The sequence below is a fragment of the Callorhinus ursinus genome, unplaced genomic scaffold (genome assembly GCF_003265705.2).
Source record: "Callorhinus ursinus isolate GAN/ISIS: 27379988/994484 unplaced genomic scaffold, GSC_fseal_2.0 scaffold13, whole genome shotgun sequence".
Lineage (NCBI taxonomy): Eukaryota > Metazoa > Chordata > Mammalia > Carnivora > Otariidae > Callorhinus > Callorhinus ursinus.
In genome coordinates, this window is record NW_027397075.1 from 7,035,362 (window position 1) to 7,048,906 (window position 13,545).

Genomic DNA, 13,545 nt, shown 5'->3' on the forward strand with positions numbered 1-13,545 from the left:
GGTCAGAGCCAGTAAGGCTCAATTCCACAACATGCTGGGACCACTGAGCAAGAGAAGGTCTCCTTGTGCTGGGCTGAGGGCAGGACAGGAACAGTGCCGGGGCCCTGACGGGGCCTGAGCAGCACAAGCCTTATAATCCACACTGGCCACCTCTGCACCCTTGCCTGAGTTTTCCATCTTGCGTCCAAGTCCACCCTTCCCATCAGACTGCCCAGAGTATGTCTCCTACAGCAAGGTCCGAACCCCGGAAGGGAAAGGGATGACTGGAGCTGCAGCTGGTAGTTATCCTGCTAACACACAAAGTGGAAGAGTCCAAAAATAGTCCTGAAAACATTCTTTGAGTTTCTGTATCCAGCGGTGCCTGAAGCCAGGCTCCAAAAGACTTCAAGTTACACAAGCCAGTAGTTTGTTCATATTGTTTCAGCCTGTCTGAGTCGGGTTTCTGTCGACGGCAACCTACCTGCTACACTACTGTGAGCCAGGCATGGTGCTGGGCATATTACAGACCCTCCCGCCAGGAGTCTCTGCAAAAACCCACTGCGGTGGGTGCTCTAAAGACTGAGGTTCGGGAAAGTGAACTGACTTGTCCAAAGTCTCACCCTGGGACTCCAGGTGCTCTGAATGCCAAGACCCACGTCGGGCACTGCTCCTAGAAGCATCTGTGGTCGCCTGACAGGAGGACAACCTGCTCTTAGGCAAACTGCTCACTGGGTTTTTAAGCACCTTTCTGGGGAGATGTCTCAATGTAAGGAGGGGCGAGGAGAGAAAGAAGTCTCCAGGCCACAGCCCTGAGGCCCTGGAAACCCCAGACGTCAGGACCGGCTACTGGGAAAAACTCAAGGTAGATGTACCACTGCACGCCTCCCTGCCCACCCCCCCTTCCTGCTTCACCCATCTGGTGGGGAACGGGGGAAGAGGGAAGCATTCACTGGGAAAGGCTGCTTGGTCTCAGCTCCGTGGCTCTGTCTCGCTCTCTAGCCCCATCAGCCCAGCACGGACATGGCTTCTGTACGGCCACCCTGCTGGCCGCGCCCACCCACCTCCCACCTCCAGCTCTCTAGGGCACGGTCTCACTCTTGCCTGCCCCTCCACGGAACCCCACTGGCCCAGCCACTGCCCCCCTGCTGCTGCCTCCAGGGAAGGGGAGTGTGATCTTCCAACCAGACCCTCCTTCCTTTGCAAGCTCCTGCCAGGTGCTAGACTTCCTCCCACTGGCCCCCTCAAGGGGCTGGCTGTCCTTCCCCGCCCTGGAGGCTCCTCTCTAACATCCGGGCCACATCCTACCTTCCCTGACCACCGAGCCACATCTGCTCAGATAGCTCCCGCCAACTGCCCCCTCAGCCACCATCCTCAGGGATGAACTCTGCTCCCTGTGCTAGACCTCTCAGTAGAAAACTGACCCCACTGAGCGCCCTTGGTCCTGAGCCACACCTGTCTCTCTTGCTGCCCCTCGTCCATGTGGGACCTGGCTCAGGGTGCCATGCTGGCTCCTGCTCTGTCACCTCGAGACACTTGTAGTGGCCCAGGGCTTGGTCCCAACATACCTCTCTTCTCTCCTGGGGCTTTAAAGATCACCCACCTGTCTGTGAGTGAGTCCCACAATGTCAGCTCTGGTCCTGACCCCCATGAGCTCTAGATTCTATCTCCACATGGAAGCCCAGACCCCTGGGACTTCAAAGACCCCCAGCTGTGGCTCCTGGAAGGCAGGAGCTACATCTGTCCTGCACCTCCTGTACCCTCGTCATTTGCACACAGCAGCTGGCACTCGATAAACATTTGTCCATGGGCCCCATTCCCCAAGCCTCTGTACTCTCTCCCGAAAGTCCCACTGGGCTTCTGGCTGCCTGGCAGAGCCCACACCCTGTGACCTCTGAAGTCCTGGCCTACGATCACAACCCCCACCCCTGTCCTTCTCCTGAGCCTGACCTGGGCTCATCCCCACACTGTTCCTACTGTACAGCTCAGGGGTTCTCTCTCAACCAGGCCGCGTCTCCGTCAGGCCCATTTCTGTGCTCTCACTCACACCCTGATGGCCTCTCTCTCGCTGCCTCTACGGAGGACTGGCCTTGCCATCAGGGTTTCTCAAGCTCAGCCCTGCCGATGTTTTGGGTCAGATGATCCTCTGTCATTGGAGGCCATCCTGTGCACTAAGGATGTTCAGCAGCATCCCTGGCCCCTAGATGCCAATAGCACCCCTCCTCAAGCTGTGACAACCAAAAATGTCTCTGGACGTTGCCAAATGTCCCCCAGGGGGGCAAAGTTGATCCCACTTAAGAACCACTGTACTAGATCATTCCACCTGCTGTTTCTAGCCCTTGCCATTGGTGGCAGATCCTCAGCCAAAACCTCAGAACTGGGCTGACAAGTGCCAGACACTGGGCATGTCTTGTACTCTCAAGAGCCCCCGATGCGGAACCTTCCAGCCTTCCCTCAACATGCATTCTCAGCCTGATTCACACTCAGACGGGGCCTTGTCCTTGGCAAAAGAATGGTTGGGTGTGGAAGGAGAGGAAAGACAGGGTCCAGCAAAACGTCACAGGGGAGGAAGGAGGAGACCCCCAGGTGAAGACGCGGCTGGACAGGACGGTACGGGGGGCCCAGGTACGCACGGCCCAGGGAGTGCCTGCCACCAGCCTGCATTCCCAGAAGGGCCAGGTCTAGAACCCAGGACTCCTGGTGCACGGCCCAGGGGCCTGGGCCCTCTACCTCTGCTGCCCCTGTGAGCAGCCACACCCCAGGCACCTGGCTGGGCCGCGTTGTTCATGATCCTGATGAGTCTCTCGGCCAGGAGATGGTTGTAGGTGGTCTTCTCGGCCGCACCAGGCACTGGGAGCTGGATTTGCTCGAGTTTCTCAGGATCCATGCCTGGAACACAGAAAGGGGCAGGCTATCGGTGGAGTCACTCATCCGGGAAGGCGCCTCAGCACGGGGCCGCCCCACCCTTGGCAGCCGTGGTCTATCTCCGTGATTTCTGCCATGGCTGGCACTGCCTGACCCCTCACCTACTGCAGAGTCCTCTGTGAATGGAACTTAAATCCACATATTAAAACATTTTCTATCACCGTTTGTAAAGGGGAAATCAGCATTGCCGCAACATGGACAGTCACTGTGCAAAAGAAAAAAACAATGTTTTTACATTTTAGCCAAAGACCTGACTGACTAGCTACCACTCATCATGGTCCGAGACCTACTCTCTTTGTTAAAAAGGGGGGATTGGCAGGTACTTAAGAGGTGAGGAAGACATACCAGCCCCAAACGGTGACAAGCTCCTGGACATAATTGGGGGGCTCAGAACAGGGACGGAAAAGGAGTAGGTTCTGTATGGCGTGCTGCTGTGCCGTCCCACGCCAGGTCTGCATGCCACCAGAGGCCACCCCTGGATCAGACACATTCCACGGTGGGGGAAATGCAGACCGAGAGGAACGGACCAGACGGAAAGGAAATTACAGTCATGCCCAAGAGTTGCACCTCAAGCTCTTGGCGGCCAACTCAAGGAGCCGGGCCCACCACTCGAATGCACAGGCGGGGGCCAGCGCTGCACTGGGCAAGGGGCGGCGTTGGCATAGAGACATCAGGCTACATCCTACAACAGAGAGGTGCAAATACAGAGATGCCAATAGTGCGGGTCTCTCTTGAAGAGGCAAAGGAATCGTTTTTCTGCCAAGAAACACGAACAGCATTTCAAAGACAAAAGAAAAGACAGGGGACGGGCGGCTGGGCAGAGAGAACGGGAGCGCACACAAGTCCAACTGTGACCTCAGGGTCATCTCCCCTAAAGCAGAACCTGGGGGCCGGGGCAGCAGGAGGACCTGTGCAGACTACTTCAGCAGGCCAGGTGTGCGGTGAGGGTTGCCCCAAATCCTTATCTCTCTTCTAATGTGGCTCTGGAAAAATACACTCACAGAAACAAACATTTCACTTGATCCAAGGTTGGAAAGCTGAATGGATTGTTTGTGCTGAAAGCACGTCTTTTCCTGTTATTCTACAAAAGGGGGGAAGGTGGCACTTCTCGGAACTCTTGAAATACGGCCCCTTGAGTACTAGATGACGCTTCATTTAGAACCTTGACAAAACAGAGGAGGATAGCACTGAAGAGCTGACTGTCTGCTTCCTAAGTGACTCCTACACACACACATTGACGTAATAAACCATAACAATATATCTTGCTTTATTGAATTCCTTCCAGCTCCAAACCAAAGGCTGAGCCATGCCAAGGAGATGACACGGGTGAGGGACGGCCTGAGGGCTCGAGCTGGGTAGTTTTCACGAGCGCACCTCCCTAACGTGGCTTCATCAAAAAATCTGATTGCAGCGAAAATTTAATTTGTGGATTCTATATCCCATCTTGATGCTCCATGTCCAGCTCTGAAGCGCCCTGGTTTATTGAATGGCAAGAAGAATACCAACTGAATCTTTTTGGCGGCTGTTTTTTTTCCCCAGAAATGTCAACACCACCCCCACATCTCTCTGTCCTCCCATTTCTGGCCCTTTGGGAACTGTCAGTCAGTGGTTCTGGGGAAAAATGCTCCCTGGTTGGACCATCTCTCATCCCCCCTCAAAGAGGCCAGCAGACGGGCCCAGCTGTTGGCTCCCTTAGGAATATGGCAGTGGTCAGCAGAACCGGGACAGACCGAGACTTGAACCGGGTCTTGAATTTCCACATTTTGTCTCTTTCCTATGACTGCCCCCACTCCCTGAGAATTTGTCAAAAATGAGAAAATCGGTGGCAAAATCTTCTCTCAACAGGAAGAAAAACACTCCAAGGTTATCCTGACCTCCCTCAACTAGTGGATCCACTCTCTGTGAAGAGGGGGACCCCGAGGGACAGAGACACTTCCTTCAAGAACTTCACAGGACCAGATTCCAGTGCAACCTCCTCCTCTAGCTGGAAATTCGGGCCCAGAGATGTTAAGTCACGTCTCCAAGGTAACAGAGCGAGTTGGCAGCATTGTCAGAATAGGAGGATCCCAAAGGTGGACAAGATCCAGCTAACTTCCAAACACTACGCTGTTTGGGGGCCGACTCAGGGACAAGCTGCTCAGGCAGGAGTCTAAGGACGAGCGAGAATTTGCCTCGAGCTGCACAAGGAGCTCCTGCATGGAGTGTGGTAAAACTTCGGGAGGGCGGGGGATGGAGGGGCCCTGGAGGGAAGCGATGAAGCAGACATCGGGGTAAAGGGTCAGGCGAGGCTTACCTGCCAAGATCCCCGGAGGGCAGCTAACGGGAGATGACATGATCTGCTTGTGCTCATGCCTACTCTGGAGTGGTCTCCATTGCCCCCCAACCACTCAAGGTGATCTCTCTCCTCAAGGCACTCTCCCCCAAACAGACTTGGTGTTACAATGCATTCTATGTGAAGTGGATTTTACCACCAGCCACTGGGGAGACAGAGAACAGGGTCGACGCCATACAACACATGGAAAAACTTTGTAAAAACAAACAAACAAAAACCCTTTGAGCATCTCTGTTCTTTCCCCAAAGTTTCTCCTGGACCAGGTGCCTCAGTTCCTCCCCCTCTCTCTTTTTTTCTCCCACCACAGCCTCTAAAAGCCCCTCTGTTACTCTGAATGATCCCATCCCTGCCCTTGGCTTTCAAGGCCTGTGCAGTCATTCAAAAGCTCCAGACGTTCTTCTGGGTCCAAACAAATTAGTGGCTGAGAGTTGTTAATGAACACGGTCAATGTCACAATATGACAAGAATATGCATGTGAACAGGGAAATGGCACACATGTGGGGACACAGACAGACACACACACACACACACACACACACACACCAGGTTTTTAGGCACTGAAAGGCAGATTTTGTCGCAAGCCTGAGTTTCTTTGCTAGCCATTTCCGTCTGACTGAAATAAACACTGTGGATAATATATTGTCCTATTTGCTTCAACCCTTAAGTACTGAGCAACAGAGAAATTCCAAAGAAACCCAGATGTACTTCACATGGCCTGGGAAGACGCACTAGCACGTTCAGACTTCCAGCAGACCACATGCTTCCTCGTTCCCTTCTTGCTGGGGTCAGGTCCTGCTCTGTCAAAATGACTCAGAAAGGGTCTCCCTCTGCATCGCTTCCACCCAGTGATCACAGGGTTCGGGGGAAGGCGGTGGGGGGGGCACTCCCAACGAATTCAAAGAGTCCAAAATAGAAGGGAAGGGTGCGGCTCCATGATGTCAGGAATCAGTTCCTAAGCTTCCCTTCTAAGTTCTGACTTCTGGGTTAGGCCTCCTTAGCAGGAGCCGCCACCCAGGAGAGGGGTAGAAGAGACCCAGACCAAAGCTACATAAAAAGATGCAGGCTGACACCCTGGCTAAAGAGGCCACAACAGCACCAGGTAAATGATGGGCAAAAAATGAGTTTTGTTTTGACCATGCGAGATCTCCTTGGCTGTAGTCACATAAGCATTGCCAGCTTTGGAAAACTATAGACCAACTATTTCGAAAGCTAACCAGATGTTGGGCCAATTTCCAACGTACTTCTAGTTCTGATTATGTGTCAGTCGAGATCCAAAATGATGGTTTGCCAGCTCTCTGCACGGCGAAAGCCTCCTTTTATCCTATTACCTTTCAACCTTTCCCATACCTCTCATCTGTGTTCCAGTAACTTCTCAGAAAACAAAACAAAACCCAAAAAGCCCGAGATTCCTCTTGGGTAAACAATGATAAATGGATGGGGCAAGAGGGTGGTGGGTGGAGTGGGGGAACCTTTAAGAATACAAAAGCTGCAGAACCCACCCCCCCCCTCCCTTGGGCCAGGCCTCTGTAGACTTGACAAAGGAGAGAAGGCTGCATTTGCTATTACAGATATGAACCAGAATTCATTATGTGGCCCAATTGAATCACAACGAGTGCCTTCCTCCAACTGGTCAACCCTTTCCACAGTGGGATATTCATTTCGGTGCAGCATCTAATCTATTATGATTTACTGGAAGGCCTGAGCTAACATTTGGTTTTTATTAACATTGCTTTTATGTTAAAATTGTCTTATGATGAAAAATCTATCGGAAAGAGACCATTTCATTAGGGGCCCTGCTTGGAGGGTAGAGATCTAGGGAAGAGAGGCTGAAGTGCAGCTAATTGCCTGCTGCCTAACCAAAAAGCCAACTGACCAACCACCACCACCACCAAAAGACCCCCACCAAATACAGAACCTGTGCCCACAGGCCAGGACTGGAGCACAAACCAAAAAGCAGCTTCTTGCTAGGCAGTCTCCTTTGGGGTCCCCTGGGCAGCTGGGCCCCAGGTGGCAAACCTGAAGCCTCCAGCTTCCTCTCCAAACCTGCTCCATGGCCCATGCTCGCTGGTTCTGGAAATGACACCACCAGCACACAGTAGCAGGGTCAGGGATCTGGGCATCATCCAGACTCCTCCCTTGGGTGCCCTCTCCCATCCAAACCAAGCAGGACTCCCCTTCCCCAGCCCTGCTCCTCTCCTTGTCTCCCCATCTTCGAAAATGGCCCCACACAGTTGCCCAAGTGTCCCCTTCACTCTCTTGCCACATCCATCAGCTTATCCTGGCCTTAGGTCCAAAACATATCATAAATCCTTCTAGTTTTCTCCAGCTCTACGGCCAACATGCTGATTGAACCCACATTATCCCTTGCCGGGACTACTGCAACGGCTTCCTACTGGGCCTCCCACTTTCCCTCTTGCAACTCTCTCCCCCATTCCCTTCATCTATTCTCCATCCAGTAGCCAGACTGCTTCTCCAAAAATGTCCATCTGACCATGTCACTCTTTATTTAAAAAGACTTCAGGGTTTCCTGGACGCCAGAGAGGCTCAACCAGTTAAGCATCCAACTCCTGATTTCGGCTCAGGTCATGATCTCAGGGTTCTGGGATCGAGCCCCGTGTCTGGCTCCACACTCAGTGGGGGTTCTGAGATTCTCTCTCTCCCTCTGCCCTTCCCCCCTGCTCTCTTTCTCTCAAATAAATAATCTTAAAAAAACAAAACAAAACAAAACGAAATCCTTTAGGGTTTCCCACTGCACTTGGAATAAAATCTAAATTCCTTTTCATGGCCTTCGAGGCCCTCTGAGATCTGGGCCCTACTCAGCGGGTCAGTGCCTCACTTTGCTTGGCCTGCTTTCTGTTCCTCAAACCAGTGAGCTCTTTCCCACCTTTATGGCCTCTGCACATGCCTGGAGCACTCTTGCCCCAGATCTTGGCAAAGTGGAATTCTTCTCACCCTTCAGGCCTCTGCTCTAATGTTCATTCCTCAGGGCAGCGCCCCCGACTGCCCTGGCTAGTCACCCCTACATCCCACCACCAAAGGTTTATTCTTTGTCACCACACGACTGGATTTCTTCTCGTTCATTTGTTCACTTGATAGAGGCTCCTCAGACTTGTTCCAGCACCTATAGCAACACCTCACACACAGTAAGTATACAGCACATACCTACTGAATGATGAGAAAGCCCTTCAGTTTCACCTCCTCAACAATGCCCACACCTGCCCCTATCTCTCCATCCTGCCCGTCTTCTGGCTGAACTGTCGTGAGCCCTTTCCAAGGAATGCAGAGAAGTCAGGTGGGCTCCTGGCTGCACCGACCTTCAGCATCCCCCACGCAGCCCGTAGGATGCAGTTCATGATCACTGCCCACCCACTCCCTGCCTGCTGGCTCCAGCCCTCCCATCTCTTGGAGTACACCCTGCCCACCATCGCCCGCCGCCCACCCGCCTGATGACTGGACAGCAATCCCAGTCTCAGTGGGCCTGGAGTTCGTAGCCCCCAGGCTGAGCGCACCGCCTGGCATGCAGCTGGGCCCACATGAATAACTGAGTAACTTCAAGCACAAATTCTTCATGATCGACGCAGTCTTTTGGAACCAAAGGCGATTTCAGACAAAGCAGTCACTTTCAAAAGAAGGTAAACACGGAAGCCACGCAGATTGCACAATGCTTTCCTGCCTGAACAACCTTCAGAGCTCCCGCTGTGTCAGAACACAATCAAAGCTCCTCACCGCCATGGGTCCCCACCATGTGACCCGGCTCGCCTGTCATGCTGCCTTCACCTCCCACCCCTCTCCCCTTGCTCCCTCCACGGCAGCCACACTCGCCTCCCTGAAAATAATGAGTTTGGTTCACCACTGGGTTCTCAATATTAACCACAGTGCCAGGCATCGAATAAATAAGGCTTCCAAAAATCTCTGTTAGAAGGCTGAGTGAGTACTAGCAGGAAATGGAAGAAGGAATTAAACTCCCTCAATTATACACTTCCACTCTTTTAAGAAGAAACCCCCTTAGATCTCGAGGAGGAAAAGAAGGAGGAAGGGGTGGGGAGACCTCAGAAAGAAAGGGAGGCTTGCCCTGTAGGATCTCGGGAGGCTTGTGCTCTGGGGCACAGCCCTGGATGAGGGAGCGCTGCCATGTGCAAGGACTTCCCTCCCCGGCACCGAGGAAAGCCAGCCACTGTAACAACAAAGAATTCACCCACATGCCCCTTTGGCCCTCTGGAGCCTGGCATCTTCACTCTGAAGACAGCACCTTCCCGGCCGAGGCCCCGAGCACAGGCCACCAGAAAGAGCAGTCCAGCGGCACTGCCACGTGGCTGAGAGATGACCAGTCTGCACACTTCGGCTGAGTGTTGACCGGGTGCCAGGGGCTAATTGGGTACTGCGGGGGGCATCGGGAGAGACATGGTCTCTGCCTTTAGAGACCGGGCAATCCAGAACAGGAGAGAAAACATGGAGAGAAAAAGAGATATACAAAGTGCCACAGGAACTCCATGGAAATTAAAAATGTCTGCTCTTCAAAGGACATTGTTAGCGAATGAAAAGACAAGCCACAGACTGGGAGGAAATCTTTGCAATACTCAACTGATAAAGGACTTGTATCCAGACAATATAAAAAAATTTTCAAAACTCAACAAAAAGAAAACGAACCATCCACGAAAAAAATGGGCAAAGGATTTGAATACTCAACCAAAGAAGACATGCAGAATGTCAAATGAGGCACACAGAAAGTATCATTAGTCATTAGGAAAATGCAAATTAAAATCACAACAGGACACTACTACGTATCTGTTAGAATGGCTAACATTAAAAAGATGGCCATATAAGTACTGGCAAGGACGTGAAGACACCAGAACATTCACAGACTGGTGATGGGATATAAATTATATAGCTGCTTTGGAAAAAAATCTGGCAGTTCTTTCTTTACTTCTCTTTCTTTCTCTCTCTTTCTTTTTTTTAAAATAAAATAGGCTCCACGCCCAACACGGAACTTGAACTCCTAACCCTGAGATCAACACCTGAGATCAAGAGTCAGATGCTCTACCAACTGAGCCACCCAGGCGCCCCTGGGAGTTTTTCTTAAAAACAAACAAATTTACAGTAATCAGATGATTCAGCCATCATATTCCTTGGTATTTACCCAAGAAAAAAGGAAATATATGTCCATAAAAGACTTGTACATAAATGTTTCTAGTAGCGTATGCTTAAGAATGGGAAATAAGCCAAATGCCCATTAACAGATGAATGGATAAACAAAATTGTGGTACATTCACACAGTGGACTGCTATTCAACAGTAAGAAGAAATGAACCACTGATACACAGAACATCATGAATCTCAAAATAATTATGCACACTGAAAAAAAGCCATGCCCCCCCCCCAAAAAAGAGTACATACTGCATGTTTTTATTTACATAAAATTCTAGAAAGGGCAAACTAATCTACAGTGACAAGGAGTAGCCCAGTGTTGCTTGGGGAGAGGGGTGAGAGCAGACAGGGAGGAGGGGTGACAAAGGGGCAGGAGGAAATGTTTGGAGTGATGGATACATACTCTGTCTTGATTGTGGTGATGGTTTCATGGGTGTGTACAAATGCCAAAACTTATCAAAGTGTACACTTTCAATATGTGCAGTTTACTGTAAATCGATTAGATCACAATAAAACTTTTTCAAGCACCATGGCTTTCAGCCAAGATGGATTGGACTTACCCTCCTGATTCAAGCAATTAGAAAACTAGGCAAAATACATCAAACAGTGATTATGACACATTGGACAGGACAATAAGCAGCACGGGGGGCTACCCAGCGAGAGAAGAAATGAAGGCAGTGGGCTCAGGGATTACACCAGTTCACTGTCCGGAAAGAGCATCCAGGTCTTAGCAGAGAGAGAGAAACCCCCAACAAAGGCCCCGGTCTCTGAGATGAGATGGCAGAGTTTGGAGCTCAGATGGGCAGAGTGACTGGAACTGAGAGGAAGGGAGGACTGGAGAGGAAGGGGCTGTAGAGAGAGGTATAGAGGGGTCCTTTGAGGCGTCAGCTAAGTCCTGCTCTGTGCATGCATGGGAGGGAAGGGAATAATCTCTGGGAATGAAGCAGGTGGAACAATCCCAGGCTCACACAGGCTGAGAAGAGTTCCTGTTCCCAGCAGCCAGCATGGAAGGACCACGCAAACCATGGCCCATCAAGTATAATCCTCAGAAAGGGACCGCCTCAGTAGTGGGGCCAAGTGAGCCTGAGACTAAAGGCTGTTCTGGACCAGCACCAACAAAGCTTGAAAGCCTCGAAAGGATCAAACCGATTCCAAGTAACTTAACCATGACCCAGGACAGAGCCCAAAACCCAAACCAGGAGAAAAATCAATAATAGAAACATAACTAGAAATTACACAGATGATACAAAGGACAAGAATAAATCAAAGGGAGATTATAAAATATTTTAAACTGAATAAAAATAAAACCACATATATCAAAATGTAATGCATGCACCCAAAAGCAATGCTTAGATTTACAGCATTAAACTCTTATCACAAAAGAAGTTGTTTTAAAAATCAATGAGTGCTATGGGAAGGGTATGACAGACTGAAAAGGAATAATAGCGCAAGGGAATTTTTTTTTTAAGATTTTGTTTACTTATTTGAGAGAGAGAGAGCACGAGTGAGTGAGCATGGCAGGGGCCGAGGGTGAGGAGAGAAAAACCCAAACAGCCTCCACTCTCAGCACAGAGCCCAACACGGGGCTCAATCTCACGACCCTGAGCTGAAACCAAGAGTTGGACACTTAACCCACTGCACCACCCAGGTACCTCTAGCACAAGGGAAGTTTTGGTTGATGGAACTATAATGTATCCTGATTATGGTGGTGCTGACCAAACCCACACCTGTGCTAAAATTCATACAACTACACACAAAAAAGTTTAATTTCAATGTTAATTAAAAAAAAATTATCTTTAAAAAAAAATATCAATGATCTCAGCTTCCATCTTAAGAAACTACAAAAAGAAGACTAATTTAAATCTGAAATAAGCAGCTGGAGGTAAGAAATAAAGAACAGAAATAAAATAAAAAACAAAAAAAAATACAGAAAAATCATTGAAACCAAAAGACAATTCTTTGAGTATCAGTAAAATATTAAATTGTTAAATCTCTAGCCAAACTGATCAGGAAAAAGCAAAAGAAGACCTAAACAATTGATACCATGAATTAGAAAGGAGACATCACTATAGATCCTACACACATTAAAATGATAATAAAGAAATATAATGAATAAATTTTTGCCAATAAATTTGACAGTTTAGATGTAATGACACATTCCTTGAAAGACATAAGCTATCAAAGCTCACACAAAAAGAAATAGATAAAGCTTCATGAGTCCTATATCTACTGAAGAATCTGAGTAGTTAAAAACCCTCCCTCAAAGAAAACTCTAGGTCCAGATGGATTCAGTGGTGAATTCTACCAAATAGTTAAGGAAGAAATAATACCAGTTCTATAAAAACTCCTCCATACAATCCAGGAGTAGAAAATACATCTGAATTTATTCCATAAGGCAAGCATAACTCTGAAAGCAAATAAAAGAAGAGAATTATAAGACCCTAAACTAGTACCACTCTTGGACATAAATGCAAAAATCCTTAACAAAATTTTAAGCGAATCAAATTCAGTAATGTATAAAATGTGCCTGCCACATTAGACAGTACCAACCCAAAGTGAATATTACCTGAAGGGATTAGAAAACACTTCCTGGAGTAGGTGACTTCCGACAGGCAAGCAAAATTTCGACAGGGGGTGACACAGAGGTAGAGAAAATGGCAGGAAGAAACACAAATGAATATAAAAGGTAGAAGACTAGCCAGGAACAGGTAGGCATGTTGGCACTGACTGCAGTGGCTGCCAGGCTTCCAAGGAAGCTCATGTCTTCGGGAATAGTCCCAGACACAGGGCTGAGCCCCCTAGGGCCAAGTCTGTGCTATGTGACCCTGACCCCCAGCCATAACTGCATGTTCCAGAGAGAGACACACCACCACCAAGCTGGAACAGTCAGATCTCGTGCCCAAGAATTTGAAACCTGAACAGAGACAGACTCTCAGCCGGGGATCTGCTGGGGCCAAATCATGATCTACCCTGAGGGAAGTCCCCCGAGCTGGTTTGTTCCTGCCCTTCCTTCAGCTTTTGAGCAACTTCTTGGATCCTGGGAGCTGCCCCAGGGGCCTTCCTATAGACTTTCCCTTCTACTTGAGTTAATGAGAAGTAGTTTCTGTTGCTTGTAACCAGAAGAACTTTTTAAAGAGTTCAGTGAGTACCACAACAGCATCCCCAAGT

The 13,545-nt window shown here is 49.6% G+C and overlaps 1 protein-coding gene across 14 annotated transcripts in view; it reads right to left on the reverse strand.

Annotated features, from left to right (window-relative positions):
- The window catches only part of CLEC16A (C-type lectin domain containing 16A), a 200,126-nt gene that overhangs the window by 117,034 nt on the left and 69,547 nt on the right, over positions 1–13,545 (reverse strand). For all 14 annotated transcript variants that reach the window (XR_012380441.1, XR_012380442.1, XM_025855519.2 and 11 more), the window contains one exon: positions 2,743–2,865. Coding sequence is in view for 12 of the 14 variants with exons in the window: in XM_025855519.2 (XP_025711304.1) it covers positions 2,743–2,865 (123 nt within the window). In the remaining 2 variants the exon portion in view is untranslated. The remainder of the gene's footprint in view (positions 1–2,742; positions 2,866–13,545) is intronic.